The following is a 23,984-nucleotide window of genomic DNA, read 5'->3' as shown; positions in this document are numbered from 1 at the left end:
GGAAAGGCACATACCTGCCTATATAAGGTCCTACAGGTAACAGTGCATGTCAGAGCATAAACCAAGCCATGAAGTCCAAGGAATTGTCTGTAGACCTCCGAGACAGGATTGTATGGAGGCACAGATCTGGGGAAGGATACAGAAAAAAGGATACAGCAAAGCACGGTGACGTACAACATGTACAATGGCACTATAAAGGGGAAGTTCCATTAGAATGGCGCCACCCTTTGGCCTGCTTTTGCTGATTTCGTGTTACGGCATGTTAGTAAAAGTTTGGTAAGAGACGATTCACGCTTTTCAGTCTTCGTGCTTTTCTGTCTGTTACAGCGTGATGAATGTGCTATCTCCATTACAAACGGTAGTTTTACCAGAACGAGCGCTCCTGTCTCATAACTTGCTTCTGAGCATGCCCGTCGTTAAAGTGTACACGCGACCGTTTTTCACGGCGTGAAAAACAACGATAAAAAATTGAGCAGGTTCTAAATTTTTAACTTGTCGAGAAAAATGCTCTGGAGCCGACACACGACCGTTTTTCACAACCAATTAAAAAAATTGCCTTTTTCTCGTCATGAAAAATGGTCGTGTGTAAGGCCTCGTACACACGACCAGGGCTGTGGAGTCGGTAGATAAATGTTCCGACTCCGACTCCTCAGTTTTATGTACTTCCGACTTCCGACTCCGACTCCCCGACTCCGACTCCTCTGTATTAATATGCGAATGTATTTTATACATTCCTTGAGTGAAAGAAACGCAACCTACCACAGGACTACTGGCTGGGAAGCCAACAGTCTACTGTATTGCACAGTTTAAGCAAAAGACAAACACAATGAAAACAATCAAGTGTCTGGATAGTAGCAGCAGGCATAAACATCAGGAACAGGATCTTTACCAGTTCAAAAATACAAACCACATTATTTGGTTGTTTTAGAACAAAAACAAAGCTTATCTATAATGAACCAAATACAAAATCTGTAAAACCTAGAAATGGTTTATATTAATCTTGAAATGTAGTTATAGGCTTAGCAAATGCAAATCAATTCAATGTAGAGTTCTAAGGAAGAGAATTGCCTCTGCCAGATCCTCTTTCATAGAGGCTCTTAAGTCAGACTTTATTATTTTTAGGGCTGAAAATAATCTTTCGACACTGACTTGGGTGGGTGGCATTGCAGTAACTATTCTGGCCACATCACTAACGATCTCTGGATAAACAAGGATGGCTTCTTCAACAGTAAGTTTTGATGAGCGATCATACTTTTCAACTTCTTTTAGTGCTTTATAAAACTCCTGTTGGAATTTTTTTATTTGGACACTTACTGGTTCTCTAACATGCGTTCCCTGTAAAAGCAGAACACAACACTATGGAAAGTATAAGTATTGCAGCTCCTAATTGTGCGTTGCGTGCCATATAGTGAAGCACATGAAAAGCATGCTTCTTCACGGTCACTTAACGTGTTCGTTTTGCGGTTACGTGAGGCACTGCATGCATTGGTCTTTATTCTTACAGTAGAGAAGTCATTAATTATAACTTTTTGTGAATTGGGACATTTAAACTTGCTTTTTTTTTTTTTTTATTCCAATCTAAATTTAGTAGGAGTCGGAGTCGGTGCATTGTTTTCCGACTCCAGGTACCCAAAATTTCCCCCGACTCCGACTCCGACTCCACAGCCCTGCACACGACCGAACATGTCTGCTGAAACTGGTCCGTCGGACCAGTTTCCGCGGACATGTTCGGTCGTCTGTACGGCCGACCGGACAATTTTCCGGCGGATCGGACAGGTTTCCAGCGGACAAATGTTTCTTAGCATGCTAAGAAACATGTCCGCTGGAAGCCTGTCCGTCGGACATGTTCGGTCGTCTGTACGACTCACCGGACATGTCCGCTCGGCCGAAAGCCCTCACATGCGTCAAAGTGATTCGACGCATGCGTGGAAGCATTGACCTTCCAGGGTCGCGCACGTCGTCGCGCACGTCGCCGCGTCATCGTCGCGGCGACGGCGCGGCCACGTCATCAGACCAAAATCCGCCAGCGGACATGTCCCGTCGTGTGTACGAGGCCTTATAAGGCTTGACAGGCTGTGAGGTGGGTGGTGGCGGTGACGGGCAGAGTCGCTGATTGCCGCCATTACTAGTAAAAAAAAAAAAATGTCCCCAGCTTTCATTTAAAACATTTGGTCACCTTAGAATAGAGGAATAATTTAACAATGGGGACACTAGTTCTGGAGACAACCAGGGCTTCTGTCACTTTGAATGGATTTACTCTCACTTCCTGTTTTGGCCATTAGACGGGAAGTGAAGGGAAATCTCTCCATAGGACACAGATGACTAAAAAAATCCAACAGGTGTTATAACCCTCCCTTATTCAATCTAAAATAAAAAAGTGTTGCCTTTAGTTCTACAGTGTATTTGTTTCCCATTTTTTTCTTCCCTGCAGCTTAATGTTTACATATTAATTAAAGCACAAATGGCAGCAGTGACCTGTGATCACCCAATTCCCTCATCAGCCTTGTCTTCCTCTTTCCATAACTCATAAACAGACTCCACAGTATTCTCAACTCCATCTGGTAGGTTATCTCTTCCCCATGCAAAGTCATGCTTACTTGTACAAAGTCATGCAAAATCAGTTTATCTCTTTATTATTATATAGAATATATTAAAGTGGAGGTTCACCCTCAAAAAAAATTCTGACATCACACCGAGTCGCGCCATCCTACCGACAGAATGCCGGTGTTTTTTTTTTTCTCAGCACATACCTTTTAATCCCGATTTTCACCTCACAGCAATCCCGCGGGAGTGGGCGTTCCCAAGCACTGCCTGTGATTGACAGGCTTCCGAACGGCGCATACTGCGCATCACAGGTTGCCGAAAAAACCCGAACTTTGGTGCGGCTCTATACGGCGCCTGCGCACCGACGTTCGGGTTCTGTCAGAAACCTGTGACGCGCAGTATGCGCCATTCGGAAAACTGTCAATCACAGGCAGTGCTTGGGAACGCCCACTCCCGCGGGATTGCCGTGAGGTGAAAATCGGGATTAAGAGGTATGTGCTGAGAAAAAAAAAAACACCGGCATTCTGTCGGTAGGATGGCGCGACTCCGTGTGATGTCAGAAATTTTTTTGAGGGTGAACCTCCACTTTAACTACCTCAGCCTCCGAAAGATTTTACCCCCTTCATGACCAGGCTATTTTTTGCTTTTCAACATCCTCTACTTTAACTGGTGATTGCAATGCAATACGCAAACAAAATGAATATCATCCCCCCCCCCCCCCCCAAAATTAGAGCTTTCTTTTTGTGGCATATGATCACCATTGTGTTTTTTTGTTTTTTTTTGTGCTATAAACGAGACAAAAAGAAGCATACATTTTGGAAAAAAAAAAAAACAGTATTTTGTACTTCCTGCTATAAAACATATCCAATGCAATTTTTTTTTAATCACATTTCTTTATACGTTAAGGCCAAAATGTAATCCGCTACATGTCTTTGGTAAAAAAAAAATCCCAATAAGTGTATATTGATTACCGTATATACTCGAGTATAAGCCAAGTTTTTTCAGCCCTTTTTTAAGGGCTGAAAATAGCCCCCTCGGCTTATACTCGAGTCAGTGTACCTGTTGGGTCGCGGGCGTCCCTCCTGGTCTGTGATAGGCGTTTGACACTGTGTTCTGCTACCGCCTATCACGGAGGTCCTCTCATCCTTGGACTTTCCCAGAAGACATTGGGGTAGATTCAGAAAGAAGTTACGCTGACGTATCTATAGATACGCCGCGTAACTTCTAGGATGCTCCGGCGTATCTTTTTTCTGTATTCAGAAAACAAGATATGCCGGAATTTGGCTAAGATCCGACTGGCGTAAGTGTCTCACGCCGTCGTATCTTAGTTGCATATTTATGCTGGCTGCTAGGTGGCGCTTCCGTCGATTTCCGTCGTTTTTATTTTTTGCGCTATAAACAAAAATAGAGCGCCAATTTTGAAAAAAATGCAATATTTTTAACTTTTTGCTATAATAAATATCCCCCAAAAAGATATAAAAAAACGTTTTTTTTTCCCTCAGTTTAGGCCGATACGTATTCTTCTACCTATTTTTGGTAAAAAAAAATCGCAATAAGCGGTTATCGATTGGTTTGCGCAAAATTTATAGCGTTTACAAAATAGGGGATAGTTTCATTGCATTTTTATTAATATTTTTTTTTTTACTACTAATGGCGGCGATCAGCGATTTTTTTCATGACTGCGACATTATGGCGGACACTTCGGACAATTTTGACACATTTTTGGGACCATTGTCATTTTCACAGCAAAAAATGCTATAAAAATGCATTGTTTATTGTGAAAATTACAATTGCAGTTTGGGAGTTAACCACTAGGGGGCACTGATGGGGTTATGTGTGACCTCATATGTGTTTCTAACTGTAGGGGGCGGGGCTGGACGTGTTGTATGTCACCGCGCTTTGCTAGAGCATTTTTTTTTTAACGATCGTGTGTAGGCAAGGCCGTTTTAATGATGAAGTTGAAAAAAACGTTGTTTTTTCTAGAGCCTGAAAAACTTATTTTTTTACAACCCGAAAAATGATCGTGCGTACGCGGCAATAGTCTTCACACAAACATGCGATTCGAACCTCTGTTGGAAGAAAATTTTACTGATCGAACCTCAGTGAATTTTAATTCAACACCCCTGACCTATAGGATCCTTTTACTAGGACAGCACATTACCTCCGAAAGCATGGCATACTGCCCCCTTCTGGCCATTGTGATGCTCAACAGGTCATATACCGCAGAAGCATTCTGTAGGCTGACAGCGCGGTCTTCCTTCTGGTCTGGAGCGCGGCTAATAACAGCATCTCTGTTGGCCTGTAACAAGGAGACAATTTTTAGCCGCTACTGATTTTATAAACCTTTGCAAAAAAAAAATTAAAATTCACTCTTTTTAAGGACAACTCATTTGGAAGCATAAAATGCTTTTTTTCCCTATAAAATATTAAAACATTGTCATACATTTAAAATTGTCATCTTATAGTGTGTGTTGTTGTGTGTATATAAATATATACAGTATATACCCGGGGAATATATACATATAAAGCATCAGTTCCAGTGCCCGGGGGGAAGAAGGCAAACTCCCGGTGGGAGGTCTGATCTCCTGCTCCTCCTCCCATCACACTGCGGTCTCTGCTCCTCCCATCACACTGCGCTCTCTGCTCCTCCCATCACACTGCACTCTCTGCTCCTCCCATCACACTACGCTCTCTGCTTCTCCCATCACACTGCGCTCTCTGCTCCTCCCATCACGCTGCGCCCTCTGCTCCTCCCATCCCAGTGGGAGGTCTGATCTCCTGCTCCTCTGCGCCTCCTCCCATCACACTGCGCTCTCTGCTCCGCCCATCACCCTGTGCTCTCTGCTCCTCCCATCACACTGTGCTCTTTGCTCCTCCCATCACACTGCGCTCTCTGCTCCTCCCACCACGCTGCACTCTCTGCTCCTCCCATCCCAGTGGGAGGTCTGATCTCCTGCTCCTCTACGCCTCCTCCCATCACGCTGCGCTCTCTGATCCTCCCATCAAGCTGCGCTCTCTGCTCCTCCCATCCTGGTGGGAGGTCTGATCTCCTGCTCCTCCTCCCATCACGCTGCGCTCTCTGATCCTCCCATCAAGCTGCGCTCTCTGCTCCTCCCATCCTGGTGGGAGGTCTGATCTCCTGCTCCTCCTCCCATCACGCTGCGCTCTCTGCTCCTCCCATCCCGGTGGGAGGTCTGATCTCCTGCTCCCCTCGCCTCCTCCCATAACGCTGCTCTTTCTGCTCCTCCCATCACACTGCGCTCTCTGCTCCTCCCATCCCAGTGGGAGGTCTGATCTCCTGCTCCTCTGTGCCTCCTCCCATCACGCTGCGCTCTCTGCTCCTCCCATCAAGCTGCGCTCTCTGCTCCTCCCATCCCAGTGGGAGGTCTGATCTCCTGCTCCTCTGCGCTCTCTGCTCCTCCCATCACGCTGCGCTCTCTGCTCCTCCCATCCCGGTAAGAGGTCTGATCTCCTGCTCCTCTGCGCCTCCTGCGATCACACTGCGCTCTCTGCTCCTCCCATCCCAGTGGGAGGTCTGATCTCCTGCTCCTCTGCGCCTCCTGCGATCACGCTGCGCTCTCTGCTCCTCCCATCCCAGTGGGAGGTCTGATCTCCTGCTCTTCTGCGCCACCTCCCATCACGCTGCGCTCTCTGCTTCTCCCATCCCAGTGGGAGGTCTGATCTCCTGCTTCTCTGCGCCTCCTCCCATCACGCTGCGCTCTCTGCTCCTCCCATCCTGGTGGGAGGTCTGATCTCCTGCTCCTCTGCGCCTCCTCCCATCACGCTGCGCTCTCTGCTCCTCCCATCCTGGTGGAAGGTCTGATCTCCTCCCATCCAGGTTTACTTCCTCTTTAAGGGTCTGAGGAAATCTGCTCCAAGCTTCCCAAAAGCTTTTAAAACACTTTATAAATGCTTGCTGTGCACATTACTCTGCAGTCTACAAGCTGAGGCTCGTGTGAACTAGACCTAAATCTTTTTAACATTTCCAAGCTTATGTAATCGAGACATCCATCAATTACCTTCACTGCATTTTATAGTGCCAGTAAAAATAATCTGCACGCTAAATCACAGGAAAGAGCTTTTAATGTCATACATGGATAAACGTAAAAGCCTCAGGAGCCTGTCAGAGCGTAATATCATTAAGATGACGGGAATATCGCAGGGAGACATTTTCCTACACACAGGTGACTTCCTGTTACTAATTCAATTTTAATTCAGTTTTAGTACTTTTGTTTATGTGCTTTTATATACATTAACACCCATTAACACCATTGTACCCACATCACCTTATACACAAATTGTTATCATATACAGTATCTCACAATAGTAAGTACACCCCTCACATTTTTGTAAATATTTTATTCTATCTCTTCATGTGACAACACTGAAGAAATGACACTTTGCTACAATGTAAAGTAGTGAGTGTACAGCTTGTATAACAGTGTACATTTCCTGTCCCCTCAAAATAACTCAACACACAGCCATTAATGTCTAAACCACTGGCAACAAAGGTGAGTACACCCCTAAGTGAAAATGTCCAAATTTAGCCCAAAGTGTCAATATTTTGTGTGGCCACCATTATTTTTCAGCACTGCCTTAACCCTCTTGGGCATGAAGATCACCAGAGCTTCACAGGTTGTCCCTGGAATCCTCTTCCCCTCCTCCATGATGACATCACGGAGCTGGTGGATGTTGGAGACCTTGCGCTCCTCCACCTTCCATTTGAAGATGCCCCACAGATGCTCAATAGGGTTTAGGTCTGGTGACATTCTTGGCCAGTCCACCACCTTTACCCTCAGCTTCTTCAGCAAGGCAGTGGTCGTCTTGGAGGTGTGTTTGGGGTCATTATGTTGGAATACTACCCTGCAGCCCAGTCTCTGAAGAGAGGGGATAATGCTCTGCTTCAGTATGTCACAGAACATGTTGGCATTCATGGTTCCCTCAATGATTTGTACCTCCCCAGTGCCGGCAGCACTCATGCTGCCCCAGACCATGACACTCCCACCACCATGCTTGACTGTAGGCAAGACACACTTGTCTTTGTATTCCTCACCTGGTTGCCGCCACACACGCCTGACACCATCTGAACCAATTAAGTGTATCTTGGTCTCATCAGACCACAGGACATGGTTCCAGTAATCCATGTCCTTAGTCTGCTTGTCTTCAGTAAACTGTTTGCAAGCTTTCTTGTGCATCATCTTTAGAAGAGGCTTCCTTTTGGGACGACAGCCATGCAGACCAATTTGATGCAGTGTGCAGCGTATGGTCTGAGCACTGACAGGCTGACCCCCCACCCCTTCAACCTCTGCAGAAATGCTGGCAGCACTCATACATCTATTTCCCGAAAACAACCTCAGGATATGACGCTGAGCACGTGCACTCAACTTCTTTGGTAGACCATGGCGAGGCCTGTTCTGAGTGGAACCTGTCCTGTTAAACCAATGTATGGTCTTGGCCTCCGTGCTGCAGCTCAGTTTCAGGGTCTTGGCAATCTTCTTATAGCCTAGGTCATCTTTATGTAGAGCAACAATTATTTTTTCCAGATCCTCAGAGAGTTCTTTGCCATGAGGTACCATGTTGAACTTCCAGTGACCAGTATGAGAGAGAGCAATAACACCAAATTTAACACACCTGCTCCCCATTCACACCTGAGACATTGTAACACTAACGAGTCACATGACTCCGGGGAGGGAAAATGGCTAATTGGGCCCAATTTGGACATTTTCACTTAGGGGTGTACTCACTTTTGTTTCCAGTTGTTTGGACATTATTGTGTGTTGAGTTATTTTGAGGGGACAGCACATTTACACCATTACACAAGCTGTACAACCACTACTTTACATTGTAGCAAAATGTCATTTCTTCAGTGTTGTCACATGAAAAGGTAGAATAAAATATTTACAAAAACGCGAGGGGTGTACTTAGTTTTGTGAGACACTGTATAATCTCAAGAAAAATGCACCCAGAACAGGTCACATATAGAAATATGTTATCTGCAAAATTTGTATTCATAAAGTGAACCTGTCATGACACAAACATGGAGATTGCTGTTGCTGACAACTCCTCCATAAAATGCTAGTTTGATGTCTATGGGCCCCAGCTACGATCTTTATGCAAAATGAATCAAAGCTGTGCAGATGTTTGTCAACTCTCAAGAAAGGATTTACTGATAGGAAGTTGTGGGGCGATTAATTAAAACTGGAGCTCTCAAAATCTTGTGCAGCTGTGCATGGCCGCCAATCAGCTTCTAACTTCAGGTTTTTCAATTAAGCTTTGACAATAAACCCCGGAAGGTTTCTGTTCTGCCTCCAGCGGTTTTGCCTGCAATATCAGATTTGACCACAAGATGGAGCCAGTGGTAAATTTACAGTTTTGAAGAAACTAGAAACTGTTTAGCTTTAACAAAAGTTCCCATCATTCTTCAGTCTAAGGCAGTGGTCTCCAAACTGTACCCCAGGGGGCAGATGCAGCCCCTTGCCTGTTTGTATCCAGCCCTTGGGGTACTATTTAATTCACTGATACCAACAATAGGGCATAATTCCCCCTACTAACGCCAATGAAGGGGCACAATTTATGATACAAATGACGGGGTACAATTCCTCCCAATGACACCAATGATGGAGCACCAATTCTCCCAATGACACCAACAATTTGGTACAATTCCTCCCTATGACACCAACAATGGGGTACAATTCCTCCCAATAACACCAATAATGGGGCACCAAATTCTCCCAATGACACCAACGATGGGGTTCAATTCCTCCCAATGACACCAATGATAGGGCACCAATTCTCCCAATGACACCAGCAATTTGGTACAATTGCTCCCTATGACACTAACTATGGGGTACAATTTCTCCCAATGACACCAATGATAAGGTACAATTCCTCCCAGTGACACCAACAATGGGGCACCGTTTCTCCCAATGACACCAATGATGGGGCACCAATTCTCCCAATGACACCAATGATGGGGCACCAATACTCCCAATGACACCAACAACTTGGAACAATTGCTCCCTATGACACCAACTATGGGATAAAATTCCTCCCAATGACACCAATGATGGGGCACAAATTCTCCCAATGACATCAATGATGGAGTAAAATTTCTCCCAATGACACCAACAATTTGGTACCATACCTCCCTACAGGGCCGATCCGCCCTACAGGCTCACTATGCAAGACGCTTAGGGCCCCGCAAAGCTGCGGAGGGCCCCCAAATTACTAGAGGTCCTGCCTGGTGAGAAGCCATTTTCTGCCCCTCACCCCGCTTTCCAACTTGCTGGCTGCATGGGAGAAGAGTTAAGAAGTCAGCACCCCCCGGCTTCTCACTTTAATGTAAGACGTCACACCCTCGCCCCCCTCCTCTCAACTAATCTTTAATGTGACATGTCAGCGCCCATCCCCCCCTCATTTTTGGCAGGGCACCCCCCCGCGCTTGCTTAGGGCCCCAGGGAGTTCAGGACTGCCTCCCTATGACACCAACAATGGGGTACAATGTCTCCCAATGACACCAACGATGGGGAACAGTTTCTCCCAGTGACTCCAATGATGGGGCACAGTTTCTCCCAATGACTCCAATGATGGGGCACAGTTTCTCCCAATGACTCCAATGATGGGGCACAGTTTCTCCCAATGACTCCAATGATGGGGCACAATTACTCCTACTGAAACAAATGATGGGGCATTATTTTTTTCCCACTGACATCCAAACCTTTTCTACTCCCAATGGTCACAGTTTACCCCCCCCCCCTCTAAAGCCTGAAGGACTGGCCCTTTGTGAAGTCTGGAGACCTCTGGTCTAAGATAAAGAAACAGGTGGATCCTGGGAGGTCAGACTCTATCAGAGAACATGATGTTGGAGTAAAGGAATGACAAGGTGAATGTTCATAAAGAATACCTGAGAGACGGGAGAATCTCTGAGATAAGCACTCACATACAGGACATATTCTTTCCAAAACATTAATAATAGTGGAAGCCGTGAGTAGATCGCTTACCATTGATTCGCTGATTAGCAGCAGAAGTAGAGCTTCCTCGATATTGTCCTGAGGGCAGAACAGGCTACAAATACACACAAGAGAAGAATTAGGTTATACTGCAGCTCCATACAAAGTGTTACATTGACAGAGCGGTAACGGAAAACAAGCCATGCATGATTCATGTGCCACCCAATACCGTCACTGGGGCTCCTCATCCTTCATACCGATCAGAACACATCTGTATTGTTGGCTGTGATCCTCCCCAAAGTGACATGTAAATATACACTATATTGTCAAAAGTATTGGGACGCCTGCATTTACACGCACATGGGCCCGGATTCACGTAGGAGATACGACGGCGTATCTCCAGATACGCCGTTGTATCTCTAAGTCCGAGGCGTCGCATCTTGGCGCCTGATTCAAAGAATCAGAAACGCCAGAATTACCAGCGTAAGTCTCCTACGCCGTTGTATCTGAACTGCATATTTACGCTGGCCGCTAGGGGCGTGTACGCTGATTTACGCCTAGAAATATGTAAATCAGCTAGATACGCCAATTCACGAACGTACGCCCGGCCGTCGCATTACAGATACGCCGTTTACATTAGGCTTTTTCCAGCGTAAAGTTACCCCTGCTATATGAGGCGTACCAATGTTAAGTATGGACGTCGGGCCAGCGTCAAATTTTCCGTCGATTACGTCGTTTGCATAAGTCGTTCGCGAATAGGGCTGTGCGGAATTTACGCTCACGTCGAAAGTATTGGCTTCTTGGGGGTTAATTTGGAGCATGCGCACTGGGATACTTTCACGGACGGCGCATGCGCCGTTCGTAAAAAGCGCCCATGCCGCCAATTCGTGCCCATCCGTGCCACCTATCAGTGCCCATCCGTGCCGCATATTAGTGCCCATCATCAGTGCCTATCAATGCCACCTCATCAGAGAAACCTCATCGGTGCCCATCAGTGCCGCCTTATCAGTGCCCGTCAGTGCAGTACCATCAGTGCCCATCAGTGAAGGAGAAAACGTACCTATTTACAATGTTTTGTAACTAAAACAAAATTTTCGGTAATTTTTTTAATTTTTTTTGCAGAAAATAAAAATCCCAGAGGTGATCAAATACCACCAAAAGAAAGCTCTATTTCTGGGAACAAAATTATAAAAATTTAGTGGGTACAGTGTAGCATGACTGCGCAATTGTCATTCAAAGTGCAACAGCGCTGAAAGCTATAAAATTGGTCTGGGCAGGAAGGTGTATAAGTGCCCTGTATGGAAGTGGTTAAACACCAGAGCTCTATGCCCCGGGACTAAACGCCCAGTGTGCGTGGGGTCTAAAGCAGGTTACACAAGGCCATCCAATAAGGAATGAGCCATTGCAATGAGTCACTGTTGTATACAAGTCAATAAGCTGTGTATACAATGGGCTTTTTTTCATCAAAGAAGCAAACTGAGAGCCTTTAAAAGACGAAAAGAAAACTAAATCTCCACTGGCTCGAAAGCAAAGTATTAATATGCTTTCTTTTTATTTAACTATATTACGAGGGGTCTTCAAAATGTTTCTGCACTTTTATATTTTCATTGGAAACAGTGGGGGGGCGGGAGTAGCAGTATTTGGTCGTGTCATGTAGTCTGTCTGGCAAGCCGGCTGACCTTGCAGTTTAGAAAAAATAATGCATTTTATTTTTGAAATTCTTAATAAAAAGAGTTAGAAAAAAGTCCAGAAACTTTTTGAAGAAACCTTGTGTATTTTTAGAGTGTGTTAAGTAAAACCTTTTATTTTTTATTCTCTTTTTTTTTTACAGGGTATAAAAGAGAAGAGAGGTACCTCTGAGGCCTTGTACTCACGGCAGGACATGTCCAATGAAAACGGTCTGCAGACCGTTTCCATCGGACATGTCTGGCCGGGGACTGCCCGGGGACTTCTGTTCGATGGCTATACACACCATCGAACAGAAGTCCGCGCGTAAACAATACGCGGGGCGTGTCCGCGGTGTCGCCGCGTCGATGACGCGGTGTCGCCGCAACAATGACGCGGCGACGTGGGCGGCCCGCCTTTAAAATGCTTCCACGCATGCGTCGAAGTCATTCGACGCATGCGAGGGATGGCGGGCGGCAGGACATGTACGGTAGGTCTGTACAGACGACCGTACATGTCCGGGCGGACAGGTTTCCAGCGGACTGTTTTAAAGCAAGTCCAGGAAACAGTAGTCCGCTGGAAACCTGTCCGATCCGCCCGAAAATGGTCCGCTCGGGCCAACACACGGCCAAACATGTCTGCTGAAACTGGTCTGCGGACCAGTTTCAGCAGACATGTTTGGTCGTGAGTACGGGGCCTAAGTGTAGCAATAAGTTGCTAAATGTTGTACCTTCAGTAAATGTAACCATATTGCTACACTTAGAGGCTCCGCTCTTCTTTTTTATACTCAGGCCTCGTACACACGACCGAACATGTCTGCTGAAACTGGTCCGCGGACCAGTTTCCGCGGACATGTTCGGTCGTCTGTACGGCCGACCGGACCGGATTCCCGGCCTAGTGGACAGGTTTCCAGCGGACAAATGTTTCTTAGCATGCTAAGAAACATGTCCGCTGGAACCATGTCCGTCGGACATGTCCGCTGGTCAGTACGACTCATCGGACATGTCCGCTAGGCCGAAATCCCCCACATGCGTCAAAGTGATTTGACACATGCGTGGAAGCATTGAACTTCCAGGGTCGCGCACGTCACCGCGTTCGCTGTCCGCGGGGATTTTGGTCTGATGGTGTGTACACACATCAGACCAAAATCAGGCAGCTGACATGTCCGATGAAAACGGTCCGGCGGACCGTTTTCATCGGACCGGTCCGACCGTGTGTACAAGGCCTCAGTTGTGACATGACGCTACTCTTATATCAAGACATCACTTGTATATCAAGGCAAAATTTATTAAAACATTTTGCTTGTCTTGCAAAACGCTCTCAAATCAAGTTACTCTCAAACCAAGGTTTTACTGTGTTACATAATATATAGAGGAAGAAATCCTTACTGATCTCCTGAGTGAATTTGGGGTTTTTGCCGGATGATGTGGTAAGCGAGCGAGCTGCCTTCTCTCTTCATGGGTTCAGGTGGAGGACTTTTCATTGGAGACGAATAACAATTCTCACTTAAGGAATGGAGCAAGATTTCAGCAAGCTGCCGACATGCCGTCTGGCAAAAAAATGACAGAAAAAAGAAAATACATAAAATCAGGGAAACAAATGTTATAAACTGAGCATAAAATTCAGTGATCCTGGAATAATCCTCATGAGTATTGTCTGCATTTAAACAAATGATCGCGTTAAAAGATTGTCTGTCCTAAAACTCTAACCAGCGCTAAGCCCCCAGTAATAGCTGGGATAATATAAGAATAAATCCCCTTTAGCATCAATAAGTAAATGAAACAAAATACTGTGGTCATAGATGATGTTTAATAGCGATCCTGCCCAACAAACACCAAATGAAAAAGATAAACACAATGACCCGGATTCACAAAGCACTTACGCCAACGTATCTCGAGATACGCCGCGTAAGTGTAAATGTGCGCCGTCGTATCTATGCACCGTGCCCATAAACTGAGATACACCTGAAAATAGGCTTCATCCGACTGATGTAACTTTCCTACGCCGTCGTATCTTGGGCACATATTTACGCTGGGCACATTTGCCGCTCCCATTGATTTTCTATGCACATATGCAAATGAGCTAGATACGCCGATTCACGAACGTAGTTGCGCTCGGCGCATAATATACACGGTTTACGTAAGTCGTACGTTCGGCGTAAAGTTATTCCCCATATAGGAGGTGCAACTCATGCAAAGGTATGTACCAGGGAACACAGCCGTCGTATCTTTTGTCGTTTACGTTGTACGTGAATATGACTAGGCGTAGGTTACGTTCACATCGTAGACAGTGATTCGACGTATCTTAGGCAGTTGTTTCGACGTGATTCTGAGCATGCGCACTAGGATGCGGCCAAGGGACGGCGCATGCGCCGTATGTTATTCGTATCTTTATGACGCTCAGTCCATCATTTACATGGGGTCACGCCTCATTAGCATGACTCACGCCCACTTCCACCTACGTTGGCTTACGCCGAGGAAGCCCAGCATATCTTTAACAGCGAGTGGGAGCGAGTGCTTTGTGAATCAAGTGCTCGCCTCTGTGCGCTGCGCCGGCGTAGCATATATTAGATACGCTACGCCGGCATAAATATGCGCCGATGTATGTGAATCCGGGCCAATGACACGTTATACAGGGAGTAAAATAAGTATTGAACACGTCACCATTTTTCGGGGGTAAATATATTTGTAAAGGTGCTTTTGAAATGAAATTATCACCACATGTCAGTAACAACCAATGCAATCCATACATACAAAGACACCAAAACAAATACCGTATTTATTGGCGTATAACACGCACGGGCGTATAACACGCACGGGCGTATAACACGCACCTTAACTGTAAGAGGGAAATTTCAGGAAAAAATTTAACACAGCCCCCTGGCATAATACACGGACCCCTGACATAATACACGGACCCCCTGTACAACACCACAGCCCCCTGTACAACACTGCAGCCCCTTGTACAACACCGCAGCCCCCTGTACAACACTGCAGCCCCTTGTATAACACTGCAGCCCCTTGTATAACACAGGCAGTGGCGGCCCGTCCATAGGGGGCGCCCGGGCGCCGCCCCCCCTCCCCAGTCAGAAGAAAAAATTTTTTTTTTTTTTATTTAAACCTGTGCCTTTAAAAAAAAAAATCCTAAAAAGGTCCTTATGTGCACTGTGTCCGCACGCCGGGCACAGTGCGGTAGGAGTAGCGCCACGTCTGTGCAATCACGGGATTGCAGACGTGGCGCTACATTGGCAGCCAAAATATGCCTTTGTGGCGCTTCCCAGCGCGCCACATGCTTCTGGCGCGATGGACAGTAGTATTGTCATTGGCGGGCGGGTGCATACACTTTCTATGTGCACCCGCCCGTCTCAGTGCTAGTTCCGACGTCACTGGACAAACAGGAAGTGACGTCGGCACTATCCAGCTCAGTGCGCCCGTTCGTGGAACAGGTAAGCTGCATTCCATGTCTTCCCCTCACCCCAGTTTGTACTGTTCTGTTCTTCGGCGGCAGCAGCAACAGCATCGGCGGCCGGCACACCTCCCCACCCGCTTATTGAGACTTCAACATGCCGTCAGGAAGCACCACCCCCCCTCCCGCTGGTTGAATTTTTTTTTTTAATGTCTGCCGTCAGGAAGCACCCCCTATTATTGTTTTTTTTTAATGCACATTCACTGCCTGATCCCCACCCATCCACCTCGGAGCCTTTTATTGTAGTTAGACTGCTGGGACTTTTAGTTCTCCATCTTCTCCTGGGGCTAATGGAGAAGATGGAGATTGGAGAACTACAAGTCCCAGCAGGTTATACATACAATAAGGCTCTGAGATGGATGGATGGATGGCATGCACCTGAGCCCAGGAGAAGATGGGGAACTACAAGTCCCAGCAGGTTATAATATAAGGCTCCTAGGTGGATGGGTGTCTTATATCATAACCTGCTGGGACTTGTAGTTCCCCATCTTCTCCTGGGCTCAGGTGCATGCCATCCACACCCACCCACCTCAGAGCCTTATTGTATGTATAACCTGCTGGGACTTGTAGTTCATCTTCTCCTGGGGCTCAGGTGCATGCAATCCACCATCTATGGGACTACAAGTCCCAGCAGTGAGAAAAACTGGACAAAGATGGTGGATGGCATGCACCTGAGCACCCGGAGACGATGGAGAACTACAAGTCCCAGCAGGTTATAATATAAAGCTCCGAGGTGGATTGATGACTGGACAGTGACACAGTGGGGACAATTGGCACAGCGGCATGAATGGGCACAGTGGTGACAATTGGCACAGTGGCTGCGTTTGGCATGGCACAGTGGTGACAATTGATGGCACAGTGACCACAATTGATGGCATGGAACAGTGGCTGCATTTGATGGCATGGCACAGTGGCTGCATTTCATGGCATGGCACAGTGGTGACAATTGATGGCACAGTGACCACAACAATTGATGGCATGGCACAGTGGTCACAATTGATGGCACAGTGACCACAATTGATGGCATGGCACAGTGGCTGCATTTGATGGCATGGCACAGTGGCTGCGTTTGATGGCATGGTACAGTGGTGACAATTGATGGCACAGTGGCTGCGTTTGATGGCATGGCACAGTGGTGACAATTGATGGCACAGTGGCTGCGTTTGATGGCATGGCACAGTGGTGACAATTGATGGCACAGTGGCTGCGTTTGATGGCATGGCACAGTGGTGCAAATTGATGGCACAATGACTGCGTTTGATGGCATGGCACAGTGGTGCGAATTTTTTTTTTCTTCGTTTGCGCCCCCCCAAAAATTTTGAGCACCAGCCGCCACTGCTCCTGTACAACACCGCAGCCCCCTGTACAACAACACAGCCCCCTGTACAACACCGCAGCCCCTTGTACAACACAGCCCCCTGTACAACACCGCAGCCCCCTGTACAACACCGCAGCCCCCTGTACAACAACACAGCCCCCTGTACAACACCGCAGCCCCTTGTACAACACAGCCCCCTGTACAACACCGCAGCCCCCTGTACAACAACACAGCCCCCTGTACAACACCGCAGCCCCTTGTACAACACAGCCCCCTGTACAACACCGCAGCCCCCTGTACAACACTGCAGACCCCGGTACAACAACACAGCCCCCTGTACAACAACACAGCCCCCTGTACAACACCGCAGCCCCCTGTACAACACTGCAGCCCCCTGTACAACACTGCAGCCCCCTGTACAACAAGACAGCCCCCTGTACAACACCGCAGCCCCCTGTACAACACTGCAGCCCCTTGTACAACACCGCAGCCCCCTGTACAACACTGCAGCCCCCTGTACAACACTGCAGCCCCCTGTACAACACCGCAGCCCCCTGTACAACAACACAGCCCCCTGTACAACAACACAGCCCCCTGTACAACACTGCAGCCCCTTGTACAACACCGCAGCCCCCTGTACAACACTGCAGCCCCTTGTACAACAAGACAGCCCCCTGTACAACAACACAGCCCCCTGTACAACACCGCAGACCCTTGTACAACACCGCAGCCCCCTGTACAACACCGCAGCCCCCTGTACAACAAGACAGCCCCCTGTACAACACCGCAGCCCCCTGTACAACACCGCAGCCCCCTGTACAACACCGCAGCCCCCTGTACAACACCGCAGCCCCTTGTACAACATCGCAGCCCCCTGTACAACACCGCAGCCCCCTGTACAACACCGCAGCCCCCTGTACAACAAGACAGCCCCCCTGTACAACACCGCAGCCCCCTGTACAACACCGCAGCCCCCTGTACAACACCGCAGCCCCTTGTACAACACCGCAGCCCCCTGCACAACACCGCAGCCCCCTGTACAACACCGCAGCCCCCTGTACAACACTGCAGCCCCCTGTACAACACTGCAGCCCCCTGTACAACAACACAGCCCCCTGTACAACACCGCAGCCCCCTGTACAACAACACATCCCCCTGTACAACAACACAGCCCCCTGTACAACAACACAGCCCCCTGTACAACACCGCAGCCCCCTGTACAACTTCGCAGCCCCTTGTACAACACCGCAGCCCCCTGTACAACACCGCAGCCCCCTGTACAACACCGCAGCCCCTTGTACAACATCGCAGCCCCCTGTACAACAACACAGCACCCTTTCATTATAAAGAGCAGTATATGACAAAGGACTGGCAGTAATATTTTCTGAACTTCAAAGATTACTGCCAGCGCTGTCCCATGGCCAGGAGTGGCGGGGCGGCTGGCCCGATCCCCGCCCCCTGTTGGTAAAAAAAAAACAGATATTGGCGTATAACACGCAGGCACGGTTTACCCTCTATTTTCAGGGTAGAAAAGTGAGTGTTATACGCCGATAAATATGGTAAGTTCAGAAATTACCATTTCTGTATTAAAAGTATTGAACACGATAACTAAAATGTATTTAATACTTCATACAAAATCCTTTGTTGGTAATGACGACTTCAAGACACCTCCTGTATGGAGAAACTAGTCACATGCGTTGCTCAGGGGTGATTTTGGCCCATTCTTCCACACTAAAGCCTCGTACACACGCTTGTTTTTCTCGGCAAGAACCAGCAAGAAAATTGCTGGCAGAGCTTTCTTGCAGAGTAAACCGAGCATGTGTACGAGGCTTTCAGGTTTCTCTTCTGGAAATCTGCCCAGAATCTCAACGAGAAAAATAGAGAACGTGTTCTCTATTTTTCTCGTTGTGAGATTCTCGTCAGTTTTCTTGCCGAGAAACCTGAGAGTGTGTATACTTACCTGTTGCTGTGGAAACGCGTGCTTGCTCGAAATGACTTTGACGCATGCGCGATAGCTTCCTAGGCATAGGTAGGGTGCAGCAAGATGGCGGCGATGGCATCGAATGTGACGAGCGCATGCTCGTCGTACGCAATGACGTCACCGCGTTCTTTCCTTTGAAGAGAACCGCGGTTCTTTTGAAACGAGAGTCTGTACACTCGGGCGGCAAGAGATTCTTGCCAAGAATCTCGTCAGGGAAAACAACGTTTTTTTTCCTGACAAGATTCTTGCCCGTGTGTACAAGGCTAAACAGTCTTCAAATCTTGAAGGTTTTGTGGGCCTCTTCTATGAACTCTGATCTTTAGTTCTTTCCATAGATTTTTTATTGGGTTCAAGTCAAGTGATTGGCTGGCCCATTCTAGCAGCTTTATTTTCTTTCTTTGAAACCAATTGAGAGTTTCCTTGGCTTTGTTTGGGATCATTGTCTCGCTGAAATGTCCTTCTTCGTTTCATCTTCATCATCCTGGTGGATGGCAGAAGATTTTTATCAAGGATGTCTTGGAACATTTTTCCATTCATCCTTCCTTCAACGACATGACGTTTTCCAGTACCGTATTCTGAAAAACAGCCCCACACCATGATGTTCCCACCTCCAAACTTCACAGTTGGTATGGGAGTGTTTTTTGGGTGCTGTGCCATTTGACCTCCAAACATGGTGTGTATTATGTCATCCAAAAAGTTCCATTTTGGTCTCATCTGACCAGACTATATTCTCCCAGTATTTCACAGGCTTCTCTAAAGTTTGTGCAGAAAACTTTAAATGGAGTCTTGCATGGTGAGTGTGCATTCAGGCCATGGCGGTTGAGTGCATTACTTATTGTTTTCTTTGAAACAATGGTACCTGCTAATTACAGGTCTTTCTGAAGCTCTCCACAAGTGGTCCTTGGCTCTTGGACAACTCTTCTGATAATTCTTTTCACTCCCCTGTCAAAAATCTTGTGAGGAGCACCTGGTCTTGGCTGGTTTATGGTGAATTTGTTTTTTCCACTTCTGGATTATGGCCCCAACAGTGCTCACTGGAACATTCAGAAGTTTAGAACTCCTTCTGCAACCAATGCCATCATTATGTTTTGCAACAATAAGGTTGCAAAGGTCTTGAGAGAGTTCTTTGCTTTTACCCATCATGAGATGTTTCTTCTGTGACACCTTGGGTAATGAGATACCTGATGGCACAGTGGCTGTGTTTGATGGCATGGCACAGTGGTGCGAATTGATGGCACAGTGGCTGCCTTTGATGGCATGGCACAGTGGCTGCGTTTGATGGCATGGCACAGTGACTGCATTTGATGGCATGGCACAGTGGTGACAATTTATGGCACAGTAGCTGCGTTTGATGGCATGGCACAGTGGCTGCGTTTGATGGCATGGCACAGTGGTGCGAATTGATGGCACAGTGGCTGCCTTTGATGGCATGGCACAGTGGCTGTGTTTGATGGCATGGCACAGTGGTTGCGTTTGATGCCATGGCACAGTGGCTGCGTTTGATAGCATGGCACAGTGGTGCGAATTGATGGCACAGTGACTGCGTTTGATGGCATGGCTTAGTGACTGCATTTGATGGCATGGCACAGTGGTGACAATTTATGGCACAGTGGCTGCGTTTGATGGCATGGCACAGTGGCTGCGTTTGATGGCATGGCACAGTGGTGCGAATTGATGGCACAGTGGCTGCCTTTGATGACATGGCACAGTGGCTGCGTTTGATGGCATGGCACAGTGGTTGCGTTTGATGCCATGGCACAGTGGCTGCGTTTGATAGCATGGCACAGTGGTGCGAATTGATGGCACAGTGGCTGCGTTTGATGGCATGGCACAGTGACTGCATTTGATGGCATGGCACAGTGGTGACAATTGATGGCACAGTGGCTGCGTTTGATGGCATGGCACAGTGGTGACAATTGATGGCACAGTGGCTGCATTTGATGGGCACAGTGAGGCTGCAATTTTTTTCTGTTTCGTTTGCGCCCCCCAAAAAAAAATTTGAGCACCAGCCGCCACTGGATACATCATTGATGTCTCCTATAATGTAAGCTGCGCTGCGTGTGAAATATTATAAACAAATATGCATTGCCAACCAATCAATCAATGAAGCTATAGTTAGTCCTTATAAAGTACCAAAGTTGGTGCAATTAGCGTGCATATGAATATGGAAAAGAAAGTGCAAAACAAATAAAGGTGAATCAATAGTCCATAAGATCATGACATTCACAGCTGAGATTCTTGTAGATATCCCATAAATGTTGCAGGTACACCAATAAAGTGTTGAAAACAATCCAGGAAGCAGTGTCAGAAGAAAAGGCACCTTCACCTCTAATAACAAATCTCCTTACCGACTCCCATGGATCTCTATGTTTGAGATCATATACGCTTGTGGCTCTTAAGCCGAGCCAGGCTGGTTCTCACTGCTCCTCTGTAACATTCCTGCCCAAATGATTTCACTTGACTGCAACCTCCAGGTCTCACCACATAGATCGTACCCAGGAGTGAAACAAAATAGTCGACATAGAGCAGTATTGTCGATAAAAGCAGTTTAATAGCATGAAAAAAATAATGCACTCACATGTCCATTGAAAATTAGTAGCGTTTGTGTAATGTTAAAGCCGGCCGGCTTAGATAATCCGCCCGTCCTTCCGGATGGTCGTTGGTGAACAGTGGTGACGTCAGCACGCCGCTCTTTCCTACGCCGTTTCGTCAAAGAGATGACTTCTTCCAGAGTGACCCTGGAAGAAGTCATCTCTTTGACGAAACGGCGTAGGGAGGAGCGGTGTGCTGACGTCACCACTGTTCAGGTGGGGTTGGAGGTGCCTTTTCTTCTGACACTGCTTCCTGGATTGTTTTCAACACTTTATTGGTGTACCTGCAACATTTATGGGATATCTACAAGAATCTCAGCTGTGAATGTCATGATCTTATGGACTATTGATTCACCTTTATTTGTTTTGCACTTTCTTTTCCATATTCATATGCACGCTAATTGCACCAACTTTGGTACTTTATAAGGACTAACTATAGCTTCATTGATTGATTGGTTGGCAATGCATATTTGTTTATAATATTTCACACGCAGCGCAGCTTACTCTTTTTATTATTTCATTTGTGTTTTATCTAACATATTTTTGCTGCTGCAGCAACTTCACTTTTCACTATTTTTTGATATCATATCACTAATAATAGTTTAGCTAGACCTGCACAGTATTTTTTACATATATTCTCCTATAATGTGTTAGGAATTGTGTGGGATTTACAATTAGATTTGGAGTTTGTCCCCCACCTCGTGCTGTTCTGTGTACATTAGGAGGGTTTCGATGACAGTGACAGTGAGACCACTTCTGATGCTACGACACGGACTATCATCTCAGTACAAGACAATGGTGGAGGAGTACTGAAGGTCCACCAGGGGATCACTTTCTCCAGTAACCGCTCACAATCATACAACATTATATAGAATCACTCTGGGTAATTACTGCTAGAGGAGAGAGAGCGCAGATTGCCGGAGCCCACTACAGCACGTCGTTTTCAAAGAACTTCATTAAATATGTTCCAAAGTTTCCGACTCATAGAAAGCTGTGTTTGTGTTAAAGAAATTGTCTGCAAAATAGTTATAGAGAAAAAGAACCAAACTACTTCAACACAAATTACAAGTCGGTGAGTTGTGTTCACATGAAGGGCTCATTTACACTTGCTTCGGCTTCAACACACACTGGCCCAGATTCAAGAAGCAATTGCGCCTGTGTAACCATAGGTTACACAGCGCAATTGCTTACTTGCCCCGGCGTAACGAATGCTCCTGATTCAGGAACCTCGTTACGCCGACTGCAGCCTAAGATATGCACGGCATAAGGCTCTTATGCCCGCATATCTTAGGCTGCATTCTTGCGATGGGCGCTAGGTGGCGTTCCCATTGTGCTCAGCGTATAGTATGCAAATTGCATACTAACGCCGTTTCACAATGTTACGCGAGCCCTGCGTACGCAGTTAACGTAATTTCCGTACGGCGGTTTTTGCGCAAGGCTGCCCCTGCTATTAGCAGGGGCAGCCAATGTTACGTATATCCGTCGTTCCCGCGTCGCGAAATTTGAAATTTACGTAGTTTGCGTAAGTGAATCGTGAATGGCGCTGGACGCCATTCACGTTCACTTTGAAGCAAATGACGTCCTTGCGACGTCATTTGCCGCAATGCACGTCGGGAAAGTTTCCCGACGGAGCATGCGCTCTACGATCGGCGCGGGAACGCGCCTAATTTAAATGATTCCCGCCCCCTACGGGATAATTTAAATTGGGCGCGTTTACGCCGGGCATTTTGCCGGCGCGCCCGCGCAATTTACGGAGCTTCTGCTCCGTGAATCGAGGGCAGCGCAAAAAAATTGCGGGGGCGCAGGGCAAAAACGCAAAAAAAAAGCGCAATTGTTACTGAATCCGGGCCATTAACGGCTAGTTTACACTTGCTTCAAAACAAGGCTTCTTTTTACACCTTGCTTTTGCTTTGCTTCGTCTTCGCTACCCCATGTAGCTTTAGTTGTGCTTCAAAGCGTCTTCAAAGCCTCCATAGAAGTCTATGGCAAAGCTCGCTTAAAGCCCCACTGAAGCCTCATCAAAGCCCCACCAAAGCCTCATCGAAGCACCAAGCAAAAGCAAGGCGTAAACAGGACGGTAAGCTAACCATTTTATTTAGTGACAGGACCTTAGTCTGGCGTTCAGAGAGCTTTAACCACTTAAGGCCGCCTCCTGCACATATACGTCAGCAGAATGCCACGGCTGGGCACAAGCACGTACCTGTACGTCCTCTTTAAGTGCCCAGCCGTGGGTCACGGTTCGAAGCTCCGTGACCGCGGCCGCGGACCCGATCGCCGCTGGAGTCCCGCGATCGGTCCCCGGAGCTGAAGAACGGGGAGAGGTGTGTGTAAACACAGCTTCCCTGTTCTTCACTGCGGCGCTGTCATTGATCGTCTGTTCCCTAATATAGGGAAACACGATCAATGATGTCACACGTCCAGCCCCGCCCCCCTACAGTTAGAAACACATATGAGGTCGCACTTAACCCCTT

General features: G+C 47.2%; 1 protein-coding gene across 3 annotated transcripts in view; it reads right to left on the bottom strand.

The window, feature by feature from the left end:
* Positions 1-23,984, bottom strand: part of TTC7A (tetratricopeptide repeat domain 7A) — a 489,583-nt gene that overhangs the window by 335,376 nt on the left and 130,223 nt on the right. For all 3 annotated transcript variants that reach the window (XM_040351571.1, XM_040351572.1, XM_040351573.1), the window contains 3 exons: positions 13,547-13,707; positions 10,545-10,608; positions 4,706-4,843 (listed from right to left, as the gene is read on the bottom strand). In XM_040351571.1, coding sequence (XP_040207505.1) covers positions 4,706-4,843; positions 10,545-10,608; positions 13,547-13,707 — 363 coding nt within the window. The remainder of the gene's footprint in view (positions 1-4,705; positions 4,844-10,544; positions 10,609-13,546; positions 13,708-23,984) is intronic.

This window comes from Rana temporaria, chromosome 4 (genome assembly GCF_905171775.1).
Source record: "Rana temporaria chromosome 4, aRanTem1.1, whole genome shotgun sequence".
NCBI lineage: Eukaryota > Metazoa > Chordata > Amphibia > Anura > Ranidae > Rana > Rana temporaria.
The sequence above is the reverse complement of the archived record's forward strand: the minus strand, read 5'-3'. Positions and strand labels throughout refer to the sequence as shown.